General features: G+C 41.0%; 1 protein-coding gene across 6 annotated transcripts in view; it reads left to right on the forward strand.

Moving 5' to 3' along the window:
- NHSL1 (NHS like 1) overlaps positions 1-25,679 on the forward strand; it is a 242,066-nt gene that overhangs the window by 136,656 nt on the left and 79,731 nt on the right. The window contains exons 1-2 of one of the 6 annotated variants that reach the window (XM_060115029.1): positions 1,032-1,131; positions 23,633-23,679. The exons of 3 other annotated variants lie outside the window; for them this stretch is intronic. In XM_060115029.1, the coding sequence (XP_059971012.1) occupies positions 1,100-1,131; positions 23,633-23,679 (79 nt within the window). In that variant the 5' untranslated portion in view covers positions 1,032-1,099. Of the gene's footprint in view, positions 1-1,031; positions 1,132-6,868; positions 7,090-23,632; positions 23,680-25,679 lie in introns of those variants that run through there. 2 more of the 6 variants (XM_060115030.1, XM_060115032.1) reach the window with 2 other exon arrangements.

Below are 25,679 nucleotides of genomic sequence, written 5' to 3' on the forward strand. Positions count from 1 at the left end.
TCAGGCAGGGTGCTCCTGAGGCCACATCTGTAGACTGTTTCTCTTCAGATCTGCAATAAAACTTCTCTCTCTTTTTAACCTGTGTTAAAGAGTTTACAGTAAAGTAAACCTTGAACTTGCAAGAGTGAATTTAGCTTTCCCGTGGAGGGGGAGATAAGTAATACTCTGCTTATGGGTACAGTAGCGTTGGATATTCACATACTCCGATGCCAACTTAACTATATTAATCTTTGTTTCCTCGTGTGAAAAATGGCAGTGCCATAGAAGTTTTAAAAAACCCTCCCCATGCAAGAGGGAGGGGATGTGGGGATATATGTATATGTATAGCTGATTCACTTTGTTGTAAAGCAGAAACTAACACAGCATTGTAAAGCAATTATACTCCAATGAAGATGTTTAAAAATTTTTTTTAATTAAAAAATAAATAAAAAACCCTCCACGTTTTTTATCCTAACACACAAGTATATTAATAGTAGTAGTAATAGTGGTAGTCGACACTTTTGTAGTGCTTTTACTATTTGGCACTGTTTTGAGCACGTCACACACATCCACCCATTTATGTAGACTCAGCTGTGTGCACAGTTTCATATCATAATGCTCAGTGCTAATCCTGTACCAGTGTATGAGTTGTTCCACCTCAGAAAAAAAGAGTGTGACTAGCAAAAGAATAAAGATGTCAAAGAGTCGTTGTGAGAATTAATAGCAAACAGTGAAACCGAGTCGAGTGATTTCTTTTTTGTGTTGTGGATCACGTGAGGTGCTCCATCTGCTGCAATGGAAAATGCTGAGAGATAAGAGAAACCAACGGGCTGGCTCTCGTGCTGCCCCGCACTGGACCACACGAACATGGACTGCTCACCCCCGGCTCCCCTCACTTTCCAAGATGAGCTTGGCTGATTCCAGGGTGTGAAACTCCGTATGAAAGATAGGGAGGTGTCAGCAGCTCAGCCCAGAAAGCTGGGGATTGGGCAGTGGCTTCCTGTAATCCCAGGCGCTGGCTGACTGCCCCGCTCTTGGCAGTGAGGGCTGGGAGGTGGGCTGGGAGACAGCTGTGCTCTAGCACTGCAGCCCGCACCGGCCCGTGGAGCACTGGCCCCTCATGGAACTGCCTCACTATGTTCTGCCTGAAAGGTGAGGGGGCTTCGGGCCCACGGGGGTGGCGAAGTGACAATTAGAAAAATGTTCGTTTGGCCTCCGAGTCTAAATCCCAGGGCTAGTGCTCTTAAACTCAGTTTGAGGGAGTTCCGTTAAGCATGAAAGTGAAAAAGTCATTGTTCTTTTTTGGTTGCAAACAGGAAGAAAGACCTCCTGCCGGGGAGATGGAATTTTTCTTTTAGACAGAGAGGATATTTCTCTGTTTGGAGGCGTTTTGGATGTGTTTTGTCATAGACAAAAGTAATTAAAAGTTTAGAATGAAAGGAAACTTAATAGTCTAAGTGGGAATGGTTTACAGCTGTAGTATGAGTCCTGTTAGAGAAGTTTTCATGTGATGATTTGCTTGTGTAAAGGGTTAGAGTGAATAGAAAGGGGGAAGCGATTCTATGGCTTTCAGCTTTAATGTGTGAATCCAGGAATTAAACTAATTTTTATCGTAGAGCAGACTTCTCATTCTAGCTATGTGTGTATGGATTATAGCACTTTGGGAAGTACTGGAAGATGGGGAATATATGAATATATGTAGTGATTCCCCCATTAGTTGGAGAGTATTTTCTCTTTTTAGGCAGTTATTTTTTCTTCAACACTATTTTTCTTCCAACTCTTGTCATAATGTAATTAATTTAAGCATTTAAGAATGTGTTTTTTGATGATATTGTTGGAATGGGGGAGTTAAAATGAATTTCCTTGGAACCAGAGTAGACTATTTTGTTCATATCTTTTGGTGTATATCATTGTGTTGATCTGAAATTCTTGATGGCTTTTCAATTTTTGGAAATAGAGTGGTCCTGGCTTGCTTTGCTGATTTGCCGCTTTGTCCTGAGTCTATTACTGAGGTGTAGACCAGGGTTCTCTAGTCTCAGCCTTTACAGATTTAACCCTGACACCTTAAAAACCACCAAAGTCTTTAATATTAAACTTTGAGTTTAGGTTATTTGTTTATATGGTTGGTATAAATTTGATCAAATCGACGGGGTAAAAGCAGGAAAGAACATCACATCTTTCTCTCCCTAAGAATTCAACTAGGGGCTTCCCTGGTGGCACAGTGGTTAAGAATCCATCTGCCAATGCAGGGGACACGGGTTTGAGCCCTGGTCCGGGAGGATGCCAGATGCCGCGGAGCAACTAGGCCGTGCACCACAACTACTGAGCCTGTGCTCTAGAGCCCACGAGCCACAACTACTGAGCCAGCGTGCCACAACTACTGAAGGCCACACGCCTAGAGCCCGCCACAACTAGAGAAAGCTGCACACGGCAACGAAGACCCAATGCAGCCCAAAATAAATAATAAATAAATAAATTTATTTTAAAAAAGAATTCAACTAATTCTTACTCTAAAGTGTATCTAGTTGCAATTAGGAGCCCCATCAGCAGAAATGAATTTGAATATTTCTGAAAAATAATTTTAGGTGAAATGAGTTATGGGCTTTCCTGATGCTTTCTCAAAAAATTGTTTGCTCAAAAAAAAAAAATAACCACGAAGAGCCAAAATTCAGTATCATTGGATGAGTGTGCCTCCTAACCGAGTGTCATTTCCCCAGCTGAAATCATTATGATCTAATGACAGCTTCCGGTTTAGGATTTTTAATTGAATGCAGGTGTGGAGTTGTTGCAGGGCATGACTTCCGCTGCTTCAGCGTGTGTGCCTCCACCCATTCCCATCACGGGAATTTCATTTTATTAAAGAATCTATCCATTTCATGGACTCTTAGTTTCCGAGGTAACTTGGGAGATTTTAGAAAGTCAAGTGAATGGCATGTGATGACAACTGAATGCTTTTATGCTGAAGTGTGTGTTCTCATCAGGACTCCACAATCCCTTTTAAAAAACAACAACCCACTTTCCCATCTCCCAGCAGCCAGGACAACAGTTGACATTTTGCTCTCTTCCTGTGATTTATAGCCTCTTGATTTACAATAATGATTTTTAGGTTGCCCTCTGTCCTACATGTGAGGCTAACCCAAGATAAAGTCATGGTGAGTGCGATTAAACACAGGAATATTGAGGGCTGCTTGTGTTGCTTTGTGTTCTTACTGCATTTGTGTTTCCCTCTGTTGGAGGCTTTTTCAGAGGACTTCGTTAATTGGCCTGTTTCTGTGGCTCCCTGAGGTTCTAGGAACTATTGGTTATGATTAGCGTGGATATTAAAGGAAGCATGATTGCCCTTCTTTTGGGTTCAGTTGTGTCTTTGTGTATTTCTGTGTGTGTGTGTGTGTGCGCGCGCTACGCGGTGCTCTCACCGTTGTGGCCTCTTCCGTTGCGGAGCACAGGCTCCGGGCGCACAGGCTCAGCGGCCATGGCTCACGGGCCCAGCCGCTCCGCGGCATGTGGGATCTTCCCGGACCGGGGCATGAACCCGTGTCCCCTGCCTCAGCAGGCGGACTCTCAACCACTGCGCCACCAGGGAAGCCCTGTGTATTTCTTTTAATTGTTGAAGAAAACACATCAGACAGCCTCCCACATGGATGCAGGGTTTCCTTTTCTCCATTTGTACTACTTTTTTTCTGAAGTCATGTCTACTCAGCTTTTGGTCAATTTGGTGCTAGAAAAAGTGCCTTCTTGGAAGAGAGATGTCATCTTTGTCACTGTTGTTGGCTATAATAGCTCGTATAGTTACAATCACCCTCTACTGTTGCCACTGAAATAGCTCAGATACATTCACTCCACACACGTTTGCTTCCTATGGGCAACATCTGAGCTCCCAGTCTCTGGGAAGATGTTCTCTCAAGTTCTGCCAAGGTCCCTGTCGTTAACAAAGCCGAGGTGTGTTGTTCCTTCACTGTGTAATCAGCAGTCTGGGAAGTGAGTTTCCAGCCAGTCAAATATTCACAGGAAACTACCATGCATATGTTGTATACCATTCATGGATGACTTTATTCAAAAAATTAGAATAAAATATTTTTACCTCCAGAACTGCATGGAACATAATTAAGTTTCTCCGAGATGATTCAGAAAATGCAGATTTCTTAATTACAGTGCACCAGCTTCATCTTTATACATATTAATTATCTTTTCAGTACATCTCTAACTCTGAAGACTATCTTTTTCTTTTAATTTCCAATCTATCACAGATAAGTATTTTGTAAAACATAAAATCACATGCTGTGGGCTGTCACCACAATGTCAAACAGGTGTAATAAAGTTCTTAAACATTTTATTTCGTTTTCTGTAGTAATCTTACTGTAGACTGATAACAAAGCGTTGGCACTTGTAAGTAGACAAATCTGTATAGTTAGTAGACACTTCTGTGTTAGTTTCCTAGAGCTGCTATAACAAATTACCACCAAGTGAGTGGCTTAAAACAGGAATTTCTTCTTTCAGTTCTAGAGGCTAGAGTGTGACCTCAGGTACTGGCAGGGTCTTGCTCCCTGTGAAGTCTCTAGGGCAGAATCTTTCCTTGCCTCTTCCAGTTTCTGGAAGGTATTTCATGGCTTGTGGCAGCACCTATGCCTCTGTCTTCACATGGCCTTTCTACCTGTGGGTCTCTCTGTGACTCTCTCACTTGATTTTCTTATTAGGACACCTGTCATTGGATTTAGGGTCTATGCTAATCCAGTATATGACCTCATCTTAACTGACTACATCTGCAGACTCTACTTCCAAATCAGGTCACATTCTGAGGTTCCCAGTGGACATGGATTTTGGGGGGGACATTAGTCACTCTATGAGAATGGACCATGCATAGTTACATGGATTGAGGGTAGCATTATAGGAGGTGTATTTAATGGAGAGCTGTAAGAATGGCTGTCCAGTGTAGCTGCTGTGATGATGTATTTGAAATGTGTAGCATTGCAAGTTTGACAAGTTTGTATGTGTAGGTAGAAGGGTTGAGTGTACCCACTACGATCAGTCATGCAAAAGAAAATGTTGCCTTTTTATTTCCTATAAAGGATCCAGTTTCCTTCATGTACTCTGATCCTGCTGAGACAGGGAAAAACAAAAAACAAAATTGAACTTCAGTTCACTGCAGTCAACTCAGTGTGAGCCAAAAATTTAAACAGTTGCATTAGCTAGCTCAGGCTGTTGGATGAATCGGTCTCTCAGAATTCTCCTATTATCTCCTCTCCAAAGTGGATTCTGTTAAATTCCTCCCTTATTAATATAACAGAAGTGATGCATACTACGTTATGTACTTTTGAATCATTGACTTTCTCATTACCTAATTTTTGAAATGTTGAAGCAGGATACTTCCGTGTAGTTGCGTTTAAAACATAAGGTATTTTTTAAACCTCACTCTTAATATGGAAAGGATTAATACATACATCCTTTTGTACTCTAAGAATAATTTCAGTACGTTTCGTGAGAATCGTGAATCTTAAGTTTCTGAATTTAATATTGATTTTACCTGGCCGGCATTCTCTCCAGGGATTTAAACCTGGCTTTGGGGTTGGACTAGATTCTTTCCCTTCCTCTCCTCTTACTGTCCTCCAAGATCCAGAAATTGAGTTTCATGGATTGGAAAAGTGGTGCATTCTGTACAGTGGGTGTATCCCAGCTGCCTACATACTCAGCATGGTAGGGTCCTGTCTGCATCCTTTTCTGCTTCACAAGTTACAGATTTAGGAAAGCCTTTAGGTTGTCCAATAATAGCAGAGTTATGTTGGAGATTACAGCTATGAACTATGTCAGGCATGTATTTCTGCTCCCGAGAGGGCAGTTCATCGTAGAAATTCAGCTCTGTCCTTCCTCCTCGCGCACCCTGGAACAGATCACAGGCCTCTTTCCAGTTGTCTCGTGTATGTTGTACATGTAAAAGAATTCCTTAGATTCTTTTCTTGGCAACATTTGGAAAATAATGTCTGGAATCAGAAACAGATTTGTTATTTCTGTGCTGAAACAAGTGCATTTTTCAAGTTAGCAAGCAACCATTTGCTCTGGAAGGTTCCCCACCCCTTCTTAAATCCAGTAATAACCTGTCAAGTAAGTGTTGAGCAAAGTTTATGCTATTTTACTATTTGATTCTGAGCATCATTTTAAAAGGCTTGAACAATCAAAATGCAAAGTGACCCTGGGCATATTGCATCTGTGTGAATCTGGACATTTCATTATCATACATTCAGATTTTGAGTTTTACTTAAATTAGGAGCAGCCTTTAGGACCATAGTCCTGCAAGCCTCTCCTCCTTTCATTTAAACATTGCATATAATTGCTAGCCGATAACCTATAGCTACCAAGAGGAATTCACACTTGCTAAATCTGCAATTTCAAGTAGCACTTTTAATAAACACACTGATGATATCATGCATTTTTCAAACTGGCGGGCAAAGCCCTTGAAATTTAATAAACCAAACAAAGCTGGCCCTTTATTTCCTTTGTCTTTCCCTTGAAAACTTTCTCATGCTTTCAGTTCTCTTTCTTCCTTCCACTACTAATCAAAATCTTGCTTTTAAATATGTTGCAGTAGAAGCCAGATCACTGTGCTGAAGAGGTGATATAATAAAAACTAGGAGATGCCATCCTTAAGGAATGAAGGAGCAGTTAACAGAGCTTTGCTGCCTGAAGCACGCAGGGCTGGGGGGTCTGCTTGTCTGTGGAGCATGCTCTGTGCAAAGATAGTGCCCTGGGTGATTTGGTGGAACTGAATCAAATGACTCGAATTACCAAAAGCTTTGGCAGAGGTTTCTGTTAGCTTCTCCATTTGAATATCTCCTGTCCCATTTTTACCTATTTTTGTTTTCTTTATTTGCTGACTCCCGTGTCTCTTTTTTTCTAGTTTTTCCCTTTCCTCCTCTCCTCGTCCTCTGATTGCTCACTGAAGGGGCTGCATTATACCTAAGCTGTCTTGAACTCCCTCTGCTTACAAAGATGCAGATCAGTAATCTGCACACGCGTTAGTAAAAGTGATAGTTAATAGACGAAGGCAGATGGACCAGTGTGATAAAGGCAATTTACCACTCAGGACATCATGTCACCCACCATCAGCCAGGCACAAAGGTACGCAGGGGTATGTATTTTTCTATTTTAAACATCAGGAGAAAATACTGCCGAAACAACCTAAGGGCCTTTCAGCAATTAATAGCTTTTGCATGATTGAACGTATTGGGGACGCAGGGTAGGAAGATGGATATTCCTAGATTTGAAAAATGTCCATTGTTTTATAAAATCATACATAGCAGTTGGATTTGAAATGAAGAGGTTTTCATTTGACAGGCAGTAGTATAATGACCAACTATTGGGTATCATATTTGCAATGTCCATCCTCCATCTGCTGATTATGTCATGTTTATCGGGTTTTGTTAACTTAAACTGGGTTTAGAATTTGTATTGTTGTTACTGTCAAAATGTGGCAAATACTGCGAGCCATGGAGACAAAGGCCACGCTGGCTTGAATGAGGACTCAAGTTGGGGGGTGGGCTTGAGTGCTTGTGGCCACTTCTTCATTGGAATGTCTTCTTATAACAAAAAGATATAAATAGCATAAATGGAGCTTTAGAAACTGGGAGTTGAAATATAGTTTAAGTGAATTTATATTTAAGTGGAGTATGGTTTTCAAAGGTCAGATTATATATTACATGTTTGTTCTTGAGAGATTTGGCAAGAGGCAAGACAGCATTTGGAAACAAAAGAGAAAAACTCCCTCCTCTGATGACCATAAGAGGACATCTATGCTCCTTGTGGTTTTATTTCACCGAGTGAAACTGTGCAAGCTTTGGAAACTTTTAGAATGAAAGTTGGGACACCTGCCTCTGCTGTCTGATGTGTGGAGGGGGAGGGGCGGAGGGCTGCCCTGTGACTTGCCCGGGGTGTTCTTAGGAGAGGGAAGAGAGAGGGGGTCCAGAATGGTTAAGGTGGCTTCAGGAAAGGCAGGAGTCCAGGAGATTCCAGAGTGGGTAGAAAGTTGGCTGGGGAAACAGAGAAGCTGAGAATAGTGCCTTTTCTGTTTTCAAACAGAAAAGGTTCCTCAGCAAATGAAAAGGGAGCCTCAGAAGATGCCTGTGAGGTGGCATGGTGAGGGAGAACAAGGCATGTGGGAGCACCTAGCCCCAGATGGTACTCCGTCTCGCCTTCCTTGGCCATCACTTACAAATTTGGAGTTTTTCTTTAACCCATTCCTCATTTCTAAGAGAACAAAGGAGGCTCTAGTTCCTTCTTTTCCTGCAAAAGTGTTGCTATAACAGAATACCTAGTTTTATGCAAAAAAAGGCCAATATTATCCCAAGGTGGCTAATTTATATATCTAGATTCATACAAAATTTGTTGATGTTCTGAAATACCTCTGAGGTTCATCACATCTGACCAAACTGTTTTGACAGAATTTAGGGTGTGAGTATTAATTCATCAGATGTTAATGGGTACTTACCATGTGCCTGGCTCCCCCCCGCCCCAGGAATGCCTTCCATCTCCCACGGTCCTGGACTTCTCCCAGGCCCAGGACTCCTTGGCACCCAAGACCTTTCCAGCTGCTTCCCTGTCCTCTGAAAAGGCACTACTGCTTGCGCCTGATTTGGGGGTGCCTCTTTCCCCAAGATTGACTTTGAGAACAAAGCAAAGCCAGAGACTTTTTAAAGGGTTTCCCTGCTCATGATGACCCAGATAACAAAACATTAACAGATTAATCTATGAAGAAGATTCAAGAAATCCCAGCTCTGTCCGTTAATAACATAAGCTTCAGTAAAGATCTCCTTAGCTATGAGAGTAGCAGCTACCTGACAAAAGATCAAGGATTAAATAATAACTTACATAAAATGCTGGACCTTTGCTCACAAGTATGTAGTAATGTTAGTTAGATGTGACCTCTCTAAGTGCTTCATAAAGTTACTGATTAGACTTACCTTGGGCTTGTGAAAGTAAAGACCCACTTCTATCACAATGTGCGAATACAATGTAACTATCATATATAGTGAAAAAAGGCAGATATACTTCTGGTTTTTCATTGCAACATATTTACACCAACTTTTGTAAAGTTTTCTGGAATCACCCGTTGTATAAATACACCCAGATGAATACAAAGAATCATAAGTCACATATACTGGCAAATGAGCACTGTAGCAACACAAATATTTTGAAAGCGGGGGAGGCCAAGGAGAGTATCCTGACGCGGTTCTAACTGCTCCAGTGGAAGCGTTTGCTCCCACAGCAGTGGGGACGAAAACCATTCCTTTTTGGAAATGGAAATGTTCCTGGCAGAACAAATACTTGATAAAAGTTTAAAACAAGATTTGGTCTGCTCGTATGGTGCCTTTTATAAAACTGCTTTGTATTCAGAAAAATCTCTGCATATCTATAGACAAGAGGAACGGATGGATGGGTAGTTTTATCCTTCATAGGTAGACACGTCCTTATTTCAGGTTGACTGTTGAGGAGTCGGTAACTGGCTCTCCTTAATCGCTGGAGTATTTCTCCTTTCACTCAATTCTTTCTTCCATTGTTAATTGGCCCATTTTCCACCTCAGAGAGAACAGGTTAGTGAGTGTAGGAGTTGTCCAGCTGAATTGTCAGTAAATTACAAAGAGAGTTAAAAAAAAAAGTAGCAGACTCGAAAAATGACATTGTGTGTCCATTCCTCCAAAAAAGCAGGGTCCATAAACGCCGGAAGGACTGAATGCAGATGAGTACATTTTTGACGGCTTTAAGCATGATTTAAATAAAGCATTGGTTAACGCGAGATAAAACATTAGTTTGATATTTGCCATCACCTTTAGGTTTGGGATTATATGATTACAACAGAGACAGCTTCTTTTCAGTCACCTGTTGTGAACATCTAAAGCTTAAAGGTCCAGTATGTTTTCTGCTTCCCACAGAAAGTTAATGTTGGTATGGCAGACATTATAATCTTTATTTATATGCTTTTTTGGCTTATAGTAACAAATTTGGCTAGAAGTGAGTTTGTCTTAGTTGCTCCCCGCCTCTCACTCACCTTCATGAAATCGTTGAATAGATCCATTGTTGGAGTGTTATCTGCAAAAGATAAAGTGTCTGTGAACTGAGGGGAAAACAGGAGCCCCTAAAATAGATGAGATTCCTTTGGCACATGACATACCAAAGGGTTCTCCCCAACTGCTATTTTGGACAGTGTTTGACTAGGTTTTCTTTAATTTTCCCTTTCCCTCATTTCAACACTGGAAAGTGACCTTCCTGCTCTGTGTATGAAGACCAGCTACCTTTCTCTGTCTCCCGCTTGATACTGGCCCCTAGCAACTCTGTGATGTCTGTAATTAGGTCAGGCTGTAGGCATGCCCGATAGAGAAGCGAGAGAACAGGCAGGCTTCTCTCTGCCAGAGTCATGCTTCCTCACTGCACAGCGAGAATTCTCATGTCAATTCTAAGATAATTCTCTAATCAGTGTCAAGAGCCCTTCGCTGCTTTTCAGTAAGGGAATCTAGTATTTGTGATGTACTGACAATTCCCACATTTCTATCTCCAACTGGGACCTCTCCCCTAAATTTCAAATGTGAATATCCAACTGCCTCCTCCACGTTTCCAATTGGATGTCTGAAGGACTTCATGAACTCTCCTGGTCCCCTTCCTGCTTTGTCCCCACATCTGTCCCACTGCAACCTTCCTCATTTCCATAGGTGGCAAATCCACTTTTGCAGTTGAGCAGGCTATAAACCTTGAAGTCATATATGATTCCTGTTTCTCTCCTAACCTCCCCCGTTTAATGTCAGAAAATCCTATTGACTCAATTAAAAACAATCTTTTCTGGGATCTGACTACCTCTGGCCACCTCTCCTGCCAGCTCCTTGCCGGGTCTCACCTGGACGACTATCACAGCTTCCCTTGACAGCCCGTTTTCAACCCAGTAGCCAGAGTGAACCTTTGAAAACCTAAGTGAGCTCATGCCACTCCTTTGCTCAAGACACCTTTCACTCAGAGTAAAAGCTCAAGCCTTGGCAATTTCTCGTTATTTTGGGAACATCAATCACAGGCCAAAACTAAACCATAGAGGAGAAAAGTGGTTTTCTAAGAACCACAGAACTTGTAGCTGTGTCAGATCCTTTATTCTGGCAGAAAATGAAAAGGTTTCCTTGCTGAAACCACAGCCCCAGGTGAGTAGTGTTCTTGTCCGGTGCTCGTGGAAGGTGTGGTCTTTAATGAGATGCCTTCATCTTTTCTGCAGTGGGAGTGAAGATCATTCCAATCTGTCTCATTTTATCATCAAATGTAGCTATTTGTGTATTTAATGTAGCTACCAAGGTGTACCTTTAGTTTTTAAGAAATAAATTTGATAAGAGAGTTTCTGTTGGAATTTTGGAAAATTGATTCCCATGGCTTTTTTTTTTTTTTTTTTTTGGATAGGGATTAAGTTAGAACTAAACAGTAGGGAGCCTATCCATATTAGGAAGCTAACAGAAATATTTAATAAGCAGCTCACAGTTTTTATTCTTATGCATATACTTGTTTTGCTGAGCCTTGGTTTGTTATAAGGAATATCAAAAAGTCCTCTCATGATAAGTGCTTGATACTTTACTCTTTCATAGAACCCCGGATTTTTTTTTTCCCTTTCATAGCATTATTAAAATGGAGGGCAGGCTCTGACCCACTCATTGAGTGAGATTTGCAGGTTCTTTGTGACATACCATGTCATGTGTTTGGTAGTGAAAGGTGCTGTGGCTTCCCCACTAGATTCTTAGCCCCTTGAGGGCTTATCCCGTTATCTTGACCAAGAAAGAATTCCAATTGGTATCTGTGATTAAAGGAATGAAATGTAATATTTAACCTAGTTTAGGTGGAAAGGACTTCATCCATCACTCTCCATGAAAGTAAATGGACTCTTCTGAGGATAACTGAAAATAGAAAAGTGGATTTCTCTACTTTCAATGGGACTGAAAATATGCAGGCAATAAGCAGAGCAAGAAAGATTTTTAACTTTCAAAGTTTTACTTTCTATACAACCTGATAGAAAAACCTAGTACAACGATTTCAGCCATTAATGGCTTGTTAAGAGGGGGAAGCTGATCAGAGAGGAGGAGGAAGGTTAATGTGTTTCTAGAAATTCAAACATTCAGAACAAATGAGTCTAGACTTTGTGGTGACAGGGAGGGAGACATGCTTCCCAGGTACCTTCTTGGTCTTTGAAGTGGCAGGTCACCATCAGGGAAATGGCCAGTCCCCTGCTGGCTCCTCTCAAGCACCATCCTGAAATGGTTACACTTCTCCTAAAAGACTGGGGATTTACTCACCAAGGAGAAGCACAGCCTTTAAGCACTTTCTTCCCTCTTGAGTTTTCAATTGGAAAAAAACAAAAACAAAACAAAACAAAAAACTCCGCTCCAATGCATAGTCCCATGAATGGCCCATTCATGGGACTGTAGATAAAAGGAAAGTGATAAAATTATCTTTAGAAATATGAGATTATTTTCTCTTAGCAAGTCATCATTTAAATATGGGACTTTTTCCTTTTTATATCTATTTAAATATTTCTCTTGAAATTTTATCTCATTTGACCTTCCTGATTCTAAATTTTCAGATCCACTGGATTATTTTCTAGGCTTCCCCTGTATGCATTTCACTCTATTTCCATTACAACACTTGTTCCCCGTTTTCTCCGTCATTATGCTTACAACTTGGTCCCTGTGTTTTTCTGTCCATGTTAGGTACTATGAGAACAAGCTGGTTATTATTCAGGACCTTATATCAGAGTGTACCTAGAGGTGCTTTATTAATATCTGTTAGTGAATGAGTGCTTAGCTGCATTAAGGACTTTATTTCTTCCCCTTTACCTCTGTGAACTATTATGGTTATTAAAAATTACAGGAACTTTAACCTGTAGGTTGTGTTTTCAGCTCAAATAAAATGAAAACGGTGGACCCATCCATCATTTTAATGACCAGTTGAGATCTTACTAAAATGCACATTCAGGATGGTGAGCCTGAAATCTGCATGATTAACCACTCGTGATTAACCACGAGTAAAATTTTTGCAAGTGAAGCAGAAAGACTCTTAACCTAGGAGTCAGAGAGAGTTTCTCATCCTGAGTCTATCATTTACTGACTCTGAGGAAGCCACTTACCCACTGAGCCATTTTCCCCATCTAATAAATAGAAGTGGCTGCCCTGCCTACTTGATGGGGTGATTTTGTGGGAATCAAATGAGTTAAAGTACCTGGAATGTTATTGGGGAAACTGGCAATTCTCTTGCTTCCTCCTTTCTCATTTTCCTATACTTCCTGTCAATTCCACCTTTTTAATATGTTCTGGAACCTGCCTCTCGTCTTCATCCCCTGGGCTAGCACTGCCTTAGTGTGATGACTTAGCATTTCATGCTTTTATTGGTTTATTGGGAGTCTAACTTTCTAATTCTAGGCTAATTGCTCTCTGATCCCCTACTTCAGACCCTATCCAGAATGTAACAGACCTCATCGTGTTTCTTCTCTTACTGTAACTCTTCAGTCCCGTCCCCCACCCATAACATTGCCTTCAGGATAAAGTTTAACTTCTTTAATATGATGCAGGGGAGCCCTTTATAAAAGAGCATCTCCCTGTTTTCCTCTTCAGCCTCAATTCTCACTTGCCTCTTCCCCCATCCCCATTCACCACTTTTGCTCATCTTTCTTTGCACGTGTCAGGACCCTCAGCTTAGGAGGACTATCTTGTTTCTCCCGTCACATCTACCTAACATTTAGATTGGACCGACAGGACTTAGTTCATACATTACCTTGTCTTGGAAGCTGTCTATCTCTAACATTCCAAAGCCGGTTTTTAAGCCCTCCTCCGTGCTGCCTGTCACATTGTCATGCAGCTGTCTGTCTTCTTGTGCTGGGCAATAGGAACCTAGAAGGCAGGGCATGTGTATTAGTCATTGCGCTTGATGCCAAGAATCACATAAGACTTCATTGAGGTAATTCATTCATATTTGAAAATCTTTAAAAATATGAGGGAAAATTCTGGTGTATCATCTGGCTTAGTTTTAGAAGCAAAATAGAAAACATTAGCCTGCCCATGTTTAAAGTTATAAACTGTTCACACCTGGGATACTGAGGCTCATTTCCAACTGTTCTCTTTAAGTAGGTTCCAAGGAGTTGAAATGCATTAAGAATTGCACAAGTAAGATTTTTTTTTTTTTTTGTCTGGAAAGAAGTAACTATGCCAAAAAAAAGTCCTAAAGTAATTTGGGTTTTACCTGGGAAAACCATGTTTGGGATGCAGGACCACATTATTCTGTAGGGATAAATGACGCGGATATTGTCAACCAAAGCCAGGTGTTCCGGGTCTAGGGATTTATGACCTGGATGGTGGCGCATACCAAAAATATTAACCCATTCAAGACAAGTACAGATAAACAATTTAATGATGGAGCCATAATTGATTATCAGGCTAAGGATAGTATGTTTGAGGCTTCTGGAATGAGGAATCCAAATCATGGAATACCAACCGTGGTATGCAGACTTTGGCCTCGTGATGTCCATCAGCTGGCGCCATGCCTGTCGTCTTGTTACACTACATGGCAAAAAGGGACTTCGCAGATGTAATTAAGGTTACTACTCAGTGACCTTAAGAAGGGGAGATTAGCCTGGATTATCTAGGGTGGGCCTCATGTAATCACAGGAGCCTTAAAGAGCAGAGCCGCTGGCGAAGGGGGGTGGGAGAGGCTCCAAGTGTGGGAGGAGTCAGTGTGCTCTTGCCAGCTTGAAGATGGGGGGAGCCACCGGGAAACCTTGAGAAGGAACTGAATTCAGCCAACACCTGAATGAGCTTGGAAGCAGCTCTTGCTCTACAGCCTCCAAGTAAGAGCCCACACCAGCCGACACCTTGATGTAGGCCTTGTGAGACCCTAAGCAGAGAACCCAGCCAAGCCTGCTGGACTTCAGAGCTGTACAGCCCTGAGATAAATAAGTGGGTATTGTTTTAAGGTGCTGAATTCATGGTATTTTGTTAAAACAAAAATGGGGCTGACATATGGGAGCTTCTTAGTTTGGGAACCTTTCTGTCAGGACACTTGATTTCCAGTGGCCCTTCATATTGAATGGGCTATGTTTGACAGACACTAAAATTAAATGCTCCTTCTGATAGCTGTGAGGGGCTTTACTTCTGGCTGATCTGAGATCTTTCCCTGACCTCCAGAACATCAGAGTTGACCCGAGTGTGTCTTAGACTTCTAAAGGCTCCAGTGGAAAAATCAACCAGGGGAATCTTACGTTATTATATGCTGACTTTGTTCAGGAAAGGTTAACAATAAATCTGAGGAATGAAGATTGTGTTTGGTAGTACAGTATCAAAGGCTCATTCTCAATTTTTCCAAGTGTTGTATAAAAGTAGGACATTTGGGCTTCCCTGGTGGCGCAGTGGTTGGGAGTCCGCCTGCCGATGCAGGGGACATGGGTTCGTGCCCCGGTCTGGGAAGATCCCACATGCCGTGGAGCGGCTGGGCCCATGAGCCATGGCCGCTGAGCCTGTGCATCCAGAGCCTGTGCTCCGCAACAGGAGAGGCCGCGTACCGCAAAAAAAAAAAAAAAAAAAAAAAAAAGTAGGACATTTAAGATGTTTACTTCCTTTTAGCATAGTTTCTCTAATATTACCTTTATGAGTGCTATTCTCTGTCAAAGGCCCCGTCAAGCCCCAAATGCTTGAAATATACTAATCTTTTGTTAAGGAAAAGAGAGAGGATTTGATTGTGACTTCATTTAAGAAATACTGTACTGTACTGTACTGTCATGTTGCAATTCTAAAAGCCATTCATTTTATTTGTGATGTATAGGACAGGCAAAGACTTAAGTCTGGGCCATGCTTTGTCAATGTGGTGAATTTGTCCATATTAAATATTAAAACAGTTGACTTGGTATCAAAATAGGAAACAGTTATGTCTGCATAGGATGATAATAGCAGAGTCAGAAATTAACAGAGTTGATAACCCTGCTCACTCACTAGCCTTTGTAGAAATTGACGACCGCCTGAGAGGACAAATGTATCTGTCCCTCTCAGAGCACGAAATAACAACCTTATAGATAATTCTTTGAATGACTAGTTGAAGAATGAAAATTAAAAAGAATGGGCTACTGACCTGATGGGGAAGCCCCGCCAACAAAATTTTTTTTTGCTTGCTTTGCTTATTTTACATGTGTAATGAATTTGAGATATAATTTTGACTTTGGAAATAAGAGTTTCATCTGACCTGCACATTCATTTCATACCTCAGATATTGTCTACATTTTCTTGTTTTTCTAAGTCAGTCTCTTGTCTTTGTCTCTGCATATTTATTTTTTCAAAAGAAACATTTACTTAGTATGAGAGCAAAGCTCCTGCCCAGTGGTGTTCGAAGACCAGGCTGGCTACTGAATTGTCTCTCTCCATTTCCTTTCTTCCTTGGTCCTCACACTTCCTTGGGCACACTTATTAACCTAGATCTACTTACTTATTGTTTTTCTTCTAAATATGTTTCATCCCTTCCTTCTGAATGGAAACCTTTGGTTTTTTTCTCTCCATTTTACCACTCTTTATAATTCTTCATTACTCCAGTTTCTCTCTGAGTATTAGGAATATATTTTAAAAAGAAATATCAGAAACAAAATCTTGATATTTTAGGCTTATCGTATAATCATCTGACATTATATTTACTTATAAAGCCTTATAATTATGTCAAATAACTTGGTTTCTCTCCCTGATCCTCTCACCTGAGTCTTATGTGTACAATTTACTAGCACCCAGTAAATTACAAAGTATGAACTGGAAAATGGCCCATGAACCTCAGAGGAGGAATAAATTAGGAGACAGGTCTGGCATCCAGTTCACGGGCTCTTGTGTGGAGCTGTCTGATCACTGGTGACTTCAGCTCTGCAGGGGACTGTATGGCAGGGGGCAGGAGTCACCTACCTTCCCTGCGTCTCAGCTCTTTCACCTCTAATACACAGATGGTAATTCCCTAACTCGTGAGATTTTCATGCACTTCAGATGGTATAATGCATGTAAAGCTTGCCTGGAACCTGTCTAGACCCAATAACTGTTAACTACCGTTTTCCTTTCTGTCCTGTATGTGTGTTAAATGCCACATAGCCTCTGTTAATCTAACCGCTGTTTGTGACACTGCAGCGTCAAAGAGGATCCTTTCACGCAGCGTTTTCTGTTTCCTAAGTGGATTGGTAGGGATCGTACCCACTTGTTTTTACTCTTCATATGCAGATGCTCTCAGCAAGTGCCCGAACACCGGTAATCCTGCTGCACTCTGACTTGCCAGTGACGGGAGCTATAAATTCAGCTGCTGTGCACGAATGAAAATGAGGGGATTTGTTTTCATAGTGCAGCAAGCCTTATAAGCCTTATTACTCTTTTGTCACTTCATCTTTTAAAAAGAACAGAAACTTTTGCTGCTGTTGCACTTTTGCCTCTCCTGCTTCACTGTCCCAGGCTGCTGGTTGTGAGCCACACTGAAACGTTCATCTACATGTCTGTATGGGTTTTGGTGTTTCATTGTGGGTTTTTTTTTTTCTTTTTCCTCTGCACATAACTTTAGTTTCTAAAATATGTAACTACGAAAGAAAGCCTATCCGTACAAAATCCAGTGCAGCCTCACAACTCTGTTCTTGACCTCGTATGTCAATAGGATAAAAAGGAGGAGCCCAAAGAGAGACAACATTGATTTGTGTGCTGCTTATACAGCTGGCTCAATTTGCTTTCTTGTTTAAACACTGCAAAGCAAAGACAAAGAAGCTAATGTTACACACATTACAGGGTGTATTACCTTTTTAAAGGCATATCTGTAAGTGTAAAGAAGCAGGATAGATGCTGGGGGCATTTTTAAAAAAGGACCAAGATTGACAAAATTTTTATGGATATTATCAAGATGGATTTTATTCAACTTAAGACCCTGTGTCAGGTTATTTTAAAATTCATTAGTATTGCAGGTAAGAAGTAGAAGGAAATGAGGATATTTAAATACAAAAGTAGACTCTTGAAAGTAGTGATACAGAGAAAGTTAAATTTCAAAACTGATGAAGTGTAGCCAAAACTGCATGCAGAGGAAAATTAGTAAACTTACATGTTTGTATTTTTAAGCAAAAAAGAATAAAAACCAAGCTTTTGACTCCAGGGAAAGTATGAAGGTTCATAGTTATTGAAATGGCTTATAATAAAAATTGGAGAAAAATGGCAAACCCACTGGAATTTGTTCATATATTACTGGTGTTCTGGGTAAAAGAAGAGAGGGCAGGGAAGGGGCATATATAAGAAGGAAGAGAAGTGGGGACTGTGTATGACAAAATATGAGGTTTTAACATTGACCCGAGATAAAATTTTCAATTTTATCTTTAATCTTGTGATCATTTTGGCCAGATATTTTCAAATCCTTTTTTTCCCTAATAGACTTCCTTATCGGATCCCCAAGTATTTCCCCAACATTTAAGTTGTCCTTAGAACTCTGCTTCATTCCCTCTTGTATCAGCCTAGCTAACCTCCAATTTTATGTTGTCTTTTATTTTGCATCAAAATAAAATGATTTTATATTCTTGCTCGGGGTGTGTATAGTGATTGTACAGGACTGAATCCTTGCTGTTTCTGACAGGCTAGAAGCATCTCTTTTATCTATTTATATCACATACGTTTGTGCCCCAAATAGAACTTTGAGCTCAACTAGTGTGATTCTGTCGTTATAGATGTGAAAAAACCAAGGCCCAGACACAGTAAGGTTCCAGATCTCACCTATCAAGGTGTGAGGACTAGAAATGGCAATCCTTGGCCAAAGGGTACTCTGTCTCTACCAGTTTGTAGCCAGCCCGGTTATTCTATGTGCCAACCCTTTCAACACCGTTTCAACCAATTTTCTCTTTGGCTTTTATTACATGAAAATTTGGCAAGAGGGGCTTCCATCATTCAGGTGATTTTCAAAGACAAAGACTCTCCTTTTAATTTATTTTTGATATTTACGAATGGTCTTGTGATAATCACAGGAACGTCCCTTCAGTATTTTTAAATTCTGTTTTTACTTGAGTACTCACTTGATGTGGAAGAATACCTTTAAATCACTCTACTGGTCTTTCCTCTGTGGAAAGCTTTTTGGCATTATCTATGTAGAAGCTGGATATATGCACGCTATGAACCAGCAAATTCCCCTTTTAGTGAGGTACCAACATAAAGATATAAATATGTTCACCAAATGACATGCATGAGAATGTTCACAGCTGTACTTTTCATAGTAGCCCCAAATGAGGAAAAAAACAAATGTCCATTCATAATAAAATGGATGAGTAAGTCTTTTACCATACAGCACTAGGAATAAACAGACTACTGCTACATGCAACCACCTAGATGGATATCACAAACGTAGTGCTGAGTGAGATATGCCAGACACAGGAGAGTATGATTCCCATCATATAAAATTCAAAAACAGGCAGGAGTAATCTTTGGTGATGATGTCAGGGTAGTGGTTACCTTTGGGACATGAACAGGGAGTTCTGGGAGCTGGTAACCATCTATGTCTTGATCTGGGTGCTGGTTACATGGACATCCACTTTGTGGCAATTCAGTAAGCTGCTCACTTAACCATTTGTGCACTTTTCTGTACCCGATAAAAAGTGCACTTAAAATCCATGCTTAAATTTAGCTTTCGGTTCTCAGGCTTTGTGTGCATCTATGTGGGGCTTGGCTTGCTGTGTCTTCTTTGTTAAGTGATTACTCCTTCCATAGGCATCCCCAGAGGGGCCTATGGGGTGGCGAGTAATTAGGAGGGGGCTTCCAGCATCCCATACCTGGTTTTAATTCTTGCCCCACCACTGGACAAGCTTACGGCCTTTGAAAATTACTTAGCTTCTTACTGTGTCTCTGTTTCCACAACGACACCTCGGGGCTGTGATCAGCATCAGTGAGTTAAATGAGATCATGCATGGAAATGGTCGGCTCAGAGTAAGCACTATTAACTTCTAGCTATTGTTTTTGTTTTGTCTCCCTAAAGACTGTTCTGTCCTTTAAAAATACAGAGCAATCTTGCTATTTGGCACCAGGCCAGACCTGCAACATAGACGTGGGTTTGGGCTTCCCATTCTTATGTCCTTAGATTTCATACTCTCCATGACTGTTCTGTTCCAGTATTCATGATGATTCCGTGTCAAGAATTCCCAATCAAGGGAGTCAAGAATTCCCCTGTCTCAGTGCACTGTCTTCTATTCCTGGAGATATGGAGCTATTTTGCTCCAGCTTTTTTACCTTAAAATGTTCTCATTAATCCATTGCCTTCCCCACGCCCTCCACCTCCCAATGACAATTTTTTCTTCCTAAATACAAAAAATGCTGGATGAGCTGCAAGACATGGGGAGCAGACTTCCTGTAATTGCCTTGCTGGGTTCCTTTTGCCCAAATGAGTGATTCTTCTCAGGAATGTTCAGAACCTGTGTCCAGCCATTGTTTGGTGGGAAGATGGAGATCGCAAATGCTATACAAAAAGATCAGGAAAGGGTGAAGTGGGGGGGGGGTGGAGACCCTTTCTTTTTTCCATTAATGAAACTCATCGATTCAGAAAATAATCCCCTCCCTTTATGCCTAAAGATTATTGTCATTCATTAACCCAGATTGTTGAATCTTGTTTTGTAATAATGTGAATCTAAAAAGGGCTTTTCAGTGACCCATGGACACAGAAACAAACCAGAGAGCTTGAAGAGAAACAGACCAAAATTTTTCTGAAAAGGGATGTTATAATGACGTATTTCAGAGTTTGAAACTACTTTCTTGACCTCACATATCCTTTACCTGCACACCCATTTTTCTCTTTGTCTTCAGAGCAAAACATGTTAATAAACCAGGTGGTCTACATCCAATCTCCTCACTTTCCCGCCGCCTCTTCACTTTTTCTTGGATGTGGATCTGGATCGTCCACTGCGCGCCGTGCATCCCCTCAGGGAACTCGCAGCTTCCCTGTGGCCGGATGCAGCGCTTACATTTTTGTCTTTGCCTCACTTTAGTAGCACATTCTGTGCACGTGACTATTTCCCCCCTTTGATACAGTTTCCTCCCTTAGAGTTTAAGAACCTACTTCACTGGCCACTTCTTGACTCTTTCTTCCTCTTTCAAACCAAGAGCCTTAGGATTCAACCCTCCGTTCTCTTCTCTACCTGCCTTCTTTCCCCAGGTGTTCTCATTCAGTGCTTTTAAGTACCTTTTGTATGCTCATTTCCAAGTATGCTTTTTAAAAATTTTTATTTTATTCAAGTATAGTAATTTACAGTGTTGTGTTAATTTCTGCTGTACAGCAAAGTGATTCAGTTATACATATATATACATTCTTTTTCATATTCTTTTCCGTTATGGTTTATCACAGGATATTGAATATAGCTCCCTGTGCTCTACAGTAGGACCTTGTTGTTTTCCAAGTTGTTTTTAATCTCCGACCCTGGCCTCTCCTCTGAGTTTCAGACTTAACATGCAATTGGCCATGTGAGATTTTCACTTGCGGGTCCCATGGACGGCTCCATTGGAGCATGTTTTGATTTCCTTCCCCTTCAACTGTTCCCCCTCCAGGGTTCCCTTTCTCAATAGACAGCATCACTAGCCTCCCCCAAGGTAAATTCTGCAGAAAACAACAGCAACAACAACAACAACTGGAGTTAACTGATCCTCCCTTTCTTTATGTCCTACATCTAACCTTTTTTTTTTTTTTCCTGCGGTACGTGGGTCTCTCACTGTCGTGGCCTCTCCCGTTGCGGAGCACAGGCTCCAGACGCGCAGGCTCAGCGGCCATGGCTCACGGGCCCAGCCACTCCGCGACACGTGGGATCTTCCCGGACCGGGGCACGAACCCATGTCCCCTGCATTGGCAGGCGTACTCTCAACCACTGTGCCACCAGGGAAGCCCCTACATCTAACCTTTCTGTTCTATCTCCTAAATATATTTTGAATCCACCCATTTCTTTTTTCAGCACCAGTTCAAGCCCCCATTATTTCTTGCCTAGCTCACCACAGTAGCTTCCTACTTCTTGTTACTTGTATACAATCTGTTCTCCACACAGTGGAAAATTGGATAGTGGTTAGAGAGATCTGGTCGAAGCTCATGTGTTTGTTCCAAAAATTAGAACTCAAGGTGGAATTGACCAACTTCTCATTCAGGCTCTGTTGTCACTGAAAGAAAAACACCCAGCATCAAGAGTCGTGAGTTTTATTCAGGGTCTTACTGAGGACTATAGCTCAGGAGACAGCCACTCAGTAGCTCTGAGGAGACTGCTCTGAAGAGGCAGGGGAGAAACCAGTTTATGATTTTTGGCGAGAAAATACGGGCAGTCAAGCGTATGCCTCAGTAAAAGGCTACTGCTAACCACAAAGAACCGATATCTCAAGTAAATGATTTTAATGCTTTTCTGTGTATGGGAAGATGCATGGAGGTGGGGTCATTAAAATTCTTCCTGAGATATGCATCTAACTGTCTAAGGGACCTGCTTGTCCAGAGCACAGAGGGCCTCACCCTGTCATCATCTTAATTTCCTCTCAGGGTGCCCTGTCGGTCAGCAACTGCAGCCGATCAGTGACTTAACCCTTGCAGAGCTGGGTGGTGAGCATTGCTCAACCCTTGCGGAGCTGGGTGGTGAGCATCGCTCTCTGTTCTTCTTTGTTCATACCACCATAGACAGAGAGGGCTGACATGTTTCTTTTTTAGAGATAGAACCTTTCAGTAATATAAATGGGAAACAAAGAGTTACTAATCAACCGTCTCTGAATCCTGAAATGGAGGGAATAAGAAATACGATATGGCCAATGTAAGTGTTCTGGATCCTTCTCCAGACATCGTGTTAGAAACCCTTAGTTGTGTGTGGAGGAGCGTCATTTCTGAAGTGTGAGAGAGAACTAGCACCAGACAACAACCTGCAGACAACTGTGCTTGTTTTCAAAGATTGTTTACGAAAGTTGCCCTGCTCCCTGTTGCTCTTCTGACGTGGACTATGTATCATGACGATTAAAAAAACATCTTGTGGGCTTCCCTGGTGGTGCATGGTTGAGAGTCCGCCTGCCAATGCAGGGGACACGGGTTCATGCCCTGGTCCGGGAAGATCCCACATGCCGCGGAGCGGCTGGGCCCGTGAGCCATGGCCGCTGAGCCTGCGCGTCCGGAGCCTGTGCTCCGCAACGGGAGAGGCCACAACAGTGAGAGGCCCGCGTACTGCAAAAAAAAAAAAAAAAAAAAAAAAAAAATCTTGTACACATATCACACTCGCCTTGCAAAATTAAATTATTCATAGATTGAGATGGCAGTAAATTACTTTCTTCATCCAAGATGCCATTTCTCTGATTTTTAAAAAACTGGGTAAGAACATCAATATTTAATGCTTTTATTTTATAATATCAGGGTGTTTATGAAGAAATAAATATTTTTGAGTAATGAGATACATAGAAATTCCATTTGATTGTCATTTGTTTCTTGATAAGACTTTCTTCCGGTCATTTTATCAAAAGGAAAATTGGATAGCAAAATAGAATTTTTTTAAGGAGATTCACTAAATTACCACTAAATTATGCCTTGAAAAAATACTGCTGAAGATATTACTATCTACATGGTGGTTTTTTCCTGCCTCATTTCAGAGATGGCTTATTTGTGCAGTGTGCTCAGAAAAATTGTGTTCTCTCAATAGATGCTCACCTATGGAGTGCTTAATTCTTCAGTGGCATTTTGGAATGTGTAAGTATCAGAGTTTCTATATCACTGCTTAGATTATTCACTCTTCTTCCTGAGAACACATGATATAGTAGATAATTAAGGCCAAACATAAACTTTTCTAGCATTGTTTCTGTTCATTTTTTTTCCCCAATTTTAATTACATAAGGTAGTTGGAAAAGTGAGTTTATCGAACTTGCTCTTTTAATTTGTGAAGTCAGATTGCAACAACCTATGGAATAACTTCCGGTCTGTTGAAAATCATTCCTTTGAACCTTCCACTCTCACCTCTATTGCCATTATTTTTCTTATATAATGTGAATTTGAGCATGTCTTTTAAAAAATCTGCTGTAATTTTTTTTTTTTTTTAAGTTCTCCAAAAATGAAGTCTATGGAAAGAAACCAGTCCTGGGCTGTGTTGAGTTGATGTACTTAGTAGGTGACCATGTTGAATACTACTTGTGGGCCACTGATGCAATTTGAGTAAAAGCATTCTCCAACTTTCTCAGCTGCTGATTTAGGAAGATCAGATGTAAATGACTATATTTCTGGATCTGAATCAAAAACAGATATAAAAGGCGATGAATCCCAATTGATTTTGGAGCCTCTTGTAATTGTTCTTTCTCAAGAACTTGGCCAGAAATCCTGCAGCAGTTTCTGTCACTGGCTCATTCAGCTCCATCTCACTCCCTGTTTGGCCTGACTTCTCCTATCAAGTTAGCTAACACCTTCATTTCCCAGACTCCCTTGCAGCTAGAGTTGCAGGTACATGACCTAGGCTCTGTCACCCAGACCCACTGATTGAATTTGGATGCCAAACTGAGGAATCATAGGCAATAGCTGTGTAGGCTGTTTGGATCTCCTGGCAAGCCCAGCAGCACTGGTCTCTTGCTCTTCCAACATTTGCTTCTGTGGACACTTGACATCCAGACTTGTATATGATCAGTGATAGCCGGTGATGACCAGCAGGTGGCGACAGCGGCAACGTTTCATTGTAACAGTCCTGACTATGTGGTGTGTAAACTTATCCTCTGGCCACCTGGAGATGCTGAAAGCTCCTTAAGGTCCCTCAGTAATTCCTCTTACCTTAATATAATGAGTGGATTCTGTTTGCATCTAAGTGTTCTGGCATTGCCATCATAGCTGCTTTAATAAAGTGCTGGCTGTCCTGTTTCAATTATCTATGTTCTTTCCCTAAACACTGATGTTCTTTCCCTAAATACTGATTGATAGTGGCTAGATTTTCTTGTGTATTCTTTATCAGAATTGATGCAGTATTTCAGAGTTGTATGTAATTAACATTGAGGAAAAGACAGTGTTTTAAAAATAAACATAAACTATGTTATTTTTCATTTATGGTCTTTTTTATAAGATACATTTCTTTATTTTTTTCTTTTCCATTATAGGTTATTATGAGATATTGAGCAACTTCCCTGTGCTATACAATAGGTCCTTGTGGTTCACCTGTTTTATATATAGTAGTGTGTATATGTTAATCCCCAAATCCTAATTTATCTCCCCCCATGACCCCCGCTATCCCCCTGCTATCCCCTTCAGTTACCATAAGTTTGTTTTCTATGTCTGTGAGTCTGTTTCTGTTTTGCAGATATGTTCATTTGTATCATTTTTTTAGATTCTATATGTAAGTAATATATGATATTTGTCTTTCTCTGTCTGACTTCACTTAGTATGATAATCTCTAGGTCCATCCATGTTGCTGCAAATGGCATTATTTCATTCGTTTTTATGGCTGAGTAATATTCCATTGTGTGTATATACCACATCTTCTTTATCCATTCATCTGTCGATGGACATTTAGATTGCTTCCATGTCTTGGATATTGTAAATAGTGCTGCTATGAACATTGCCTGTATCTTTTCGAATCAGAGTTTTCTCTGGATGTATGCCCAGGATTGGGATTGCGGGATCATATGGTAACTCTCTTTTTAGTTCTTTAAGGAACCTCCATACTGTTCTCTATAGTGGCTGTACCAATTTACATTCCCACCAACAGTGCAGGAGGG

The sequence above is a fragment of the Mesoplodon densirostris genome, chromosome 12, assembly GCF_025265405.1.
Source record: "Mesoplodon densirostris isolate mMesDen1 chromosome 12, mMesDen1 primary haplotype, whole genome shotgun sequence".
Taxonomy (NCBI): Eukaryota; Metazoa; Chordata; class Mammalia; order Artiodactyla; family Ziphiidae; genus Mesoplodon; species Mesoplodon densirostris.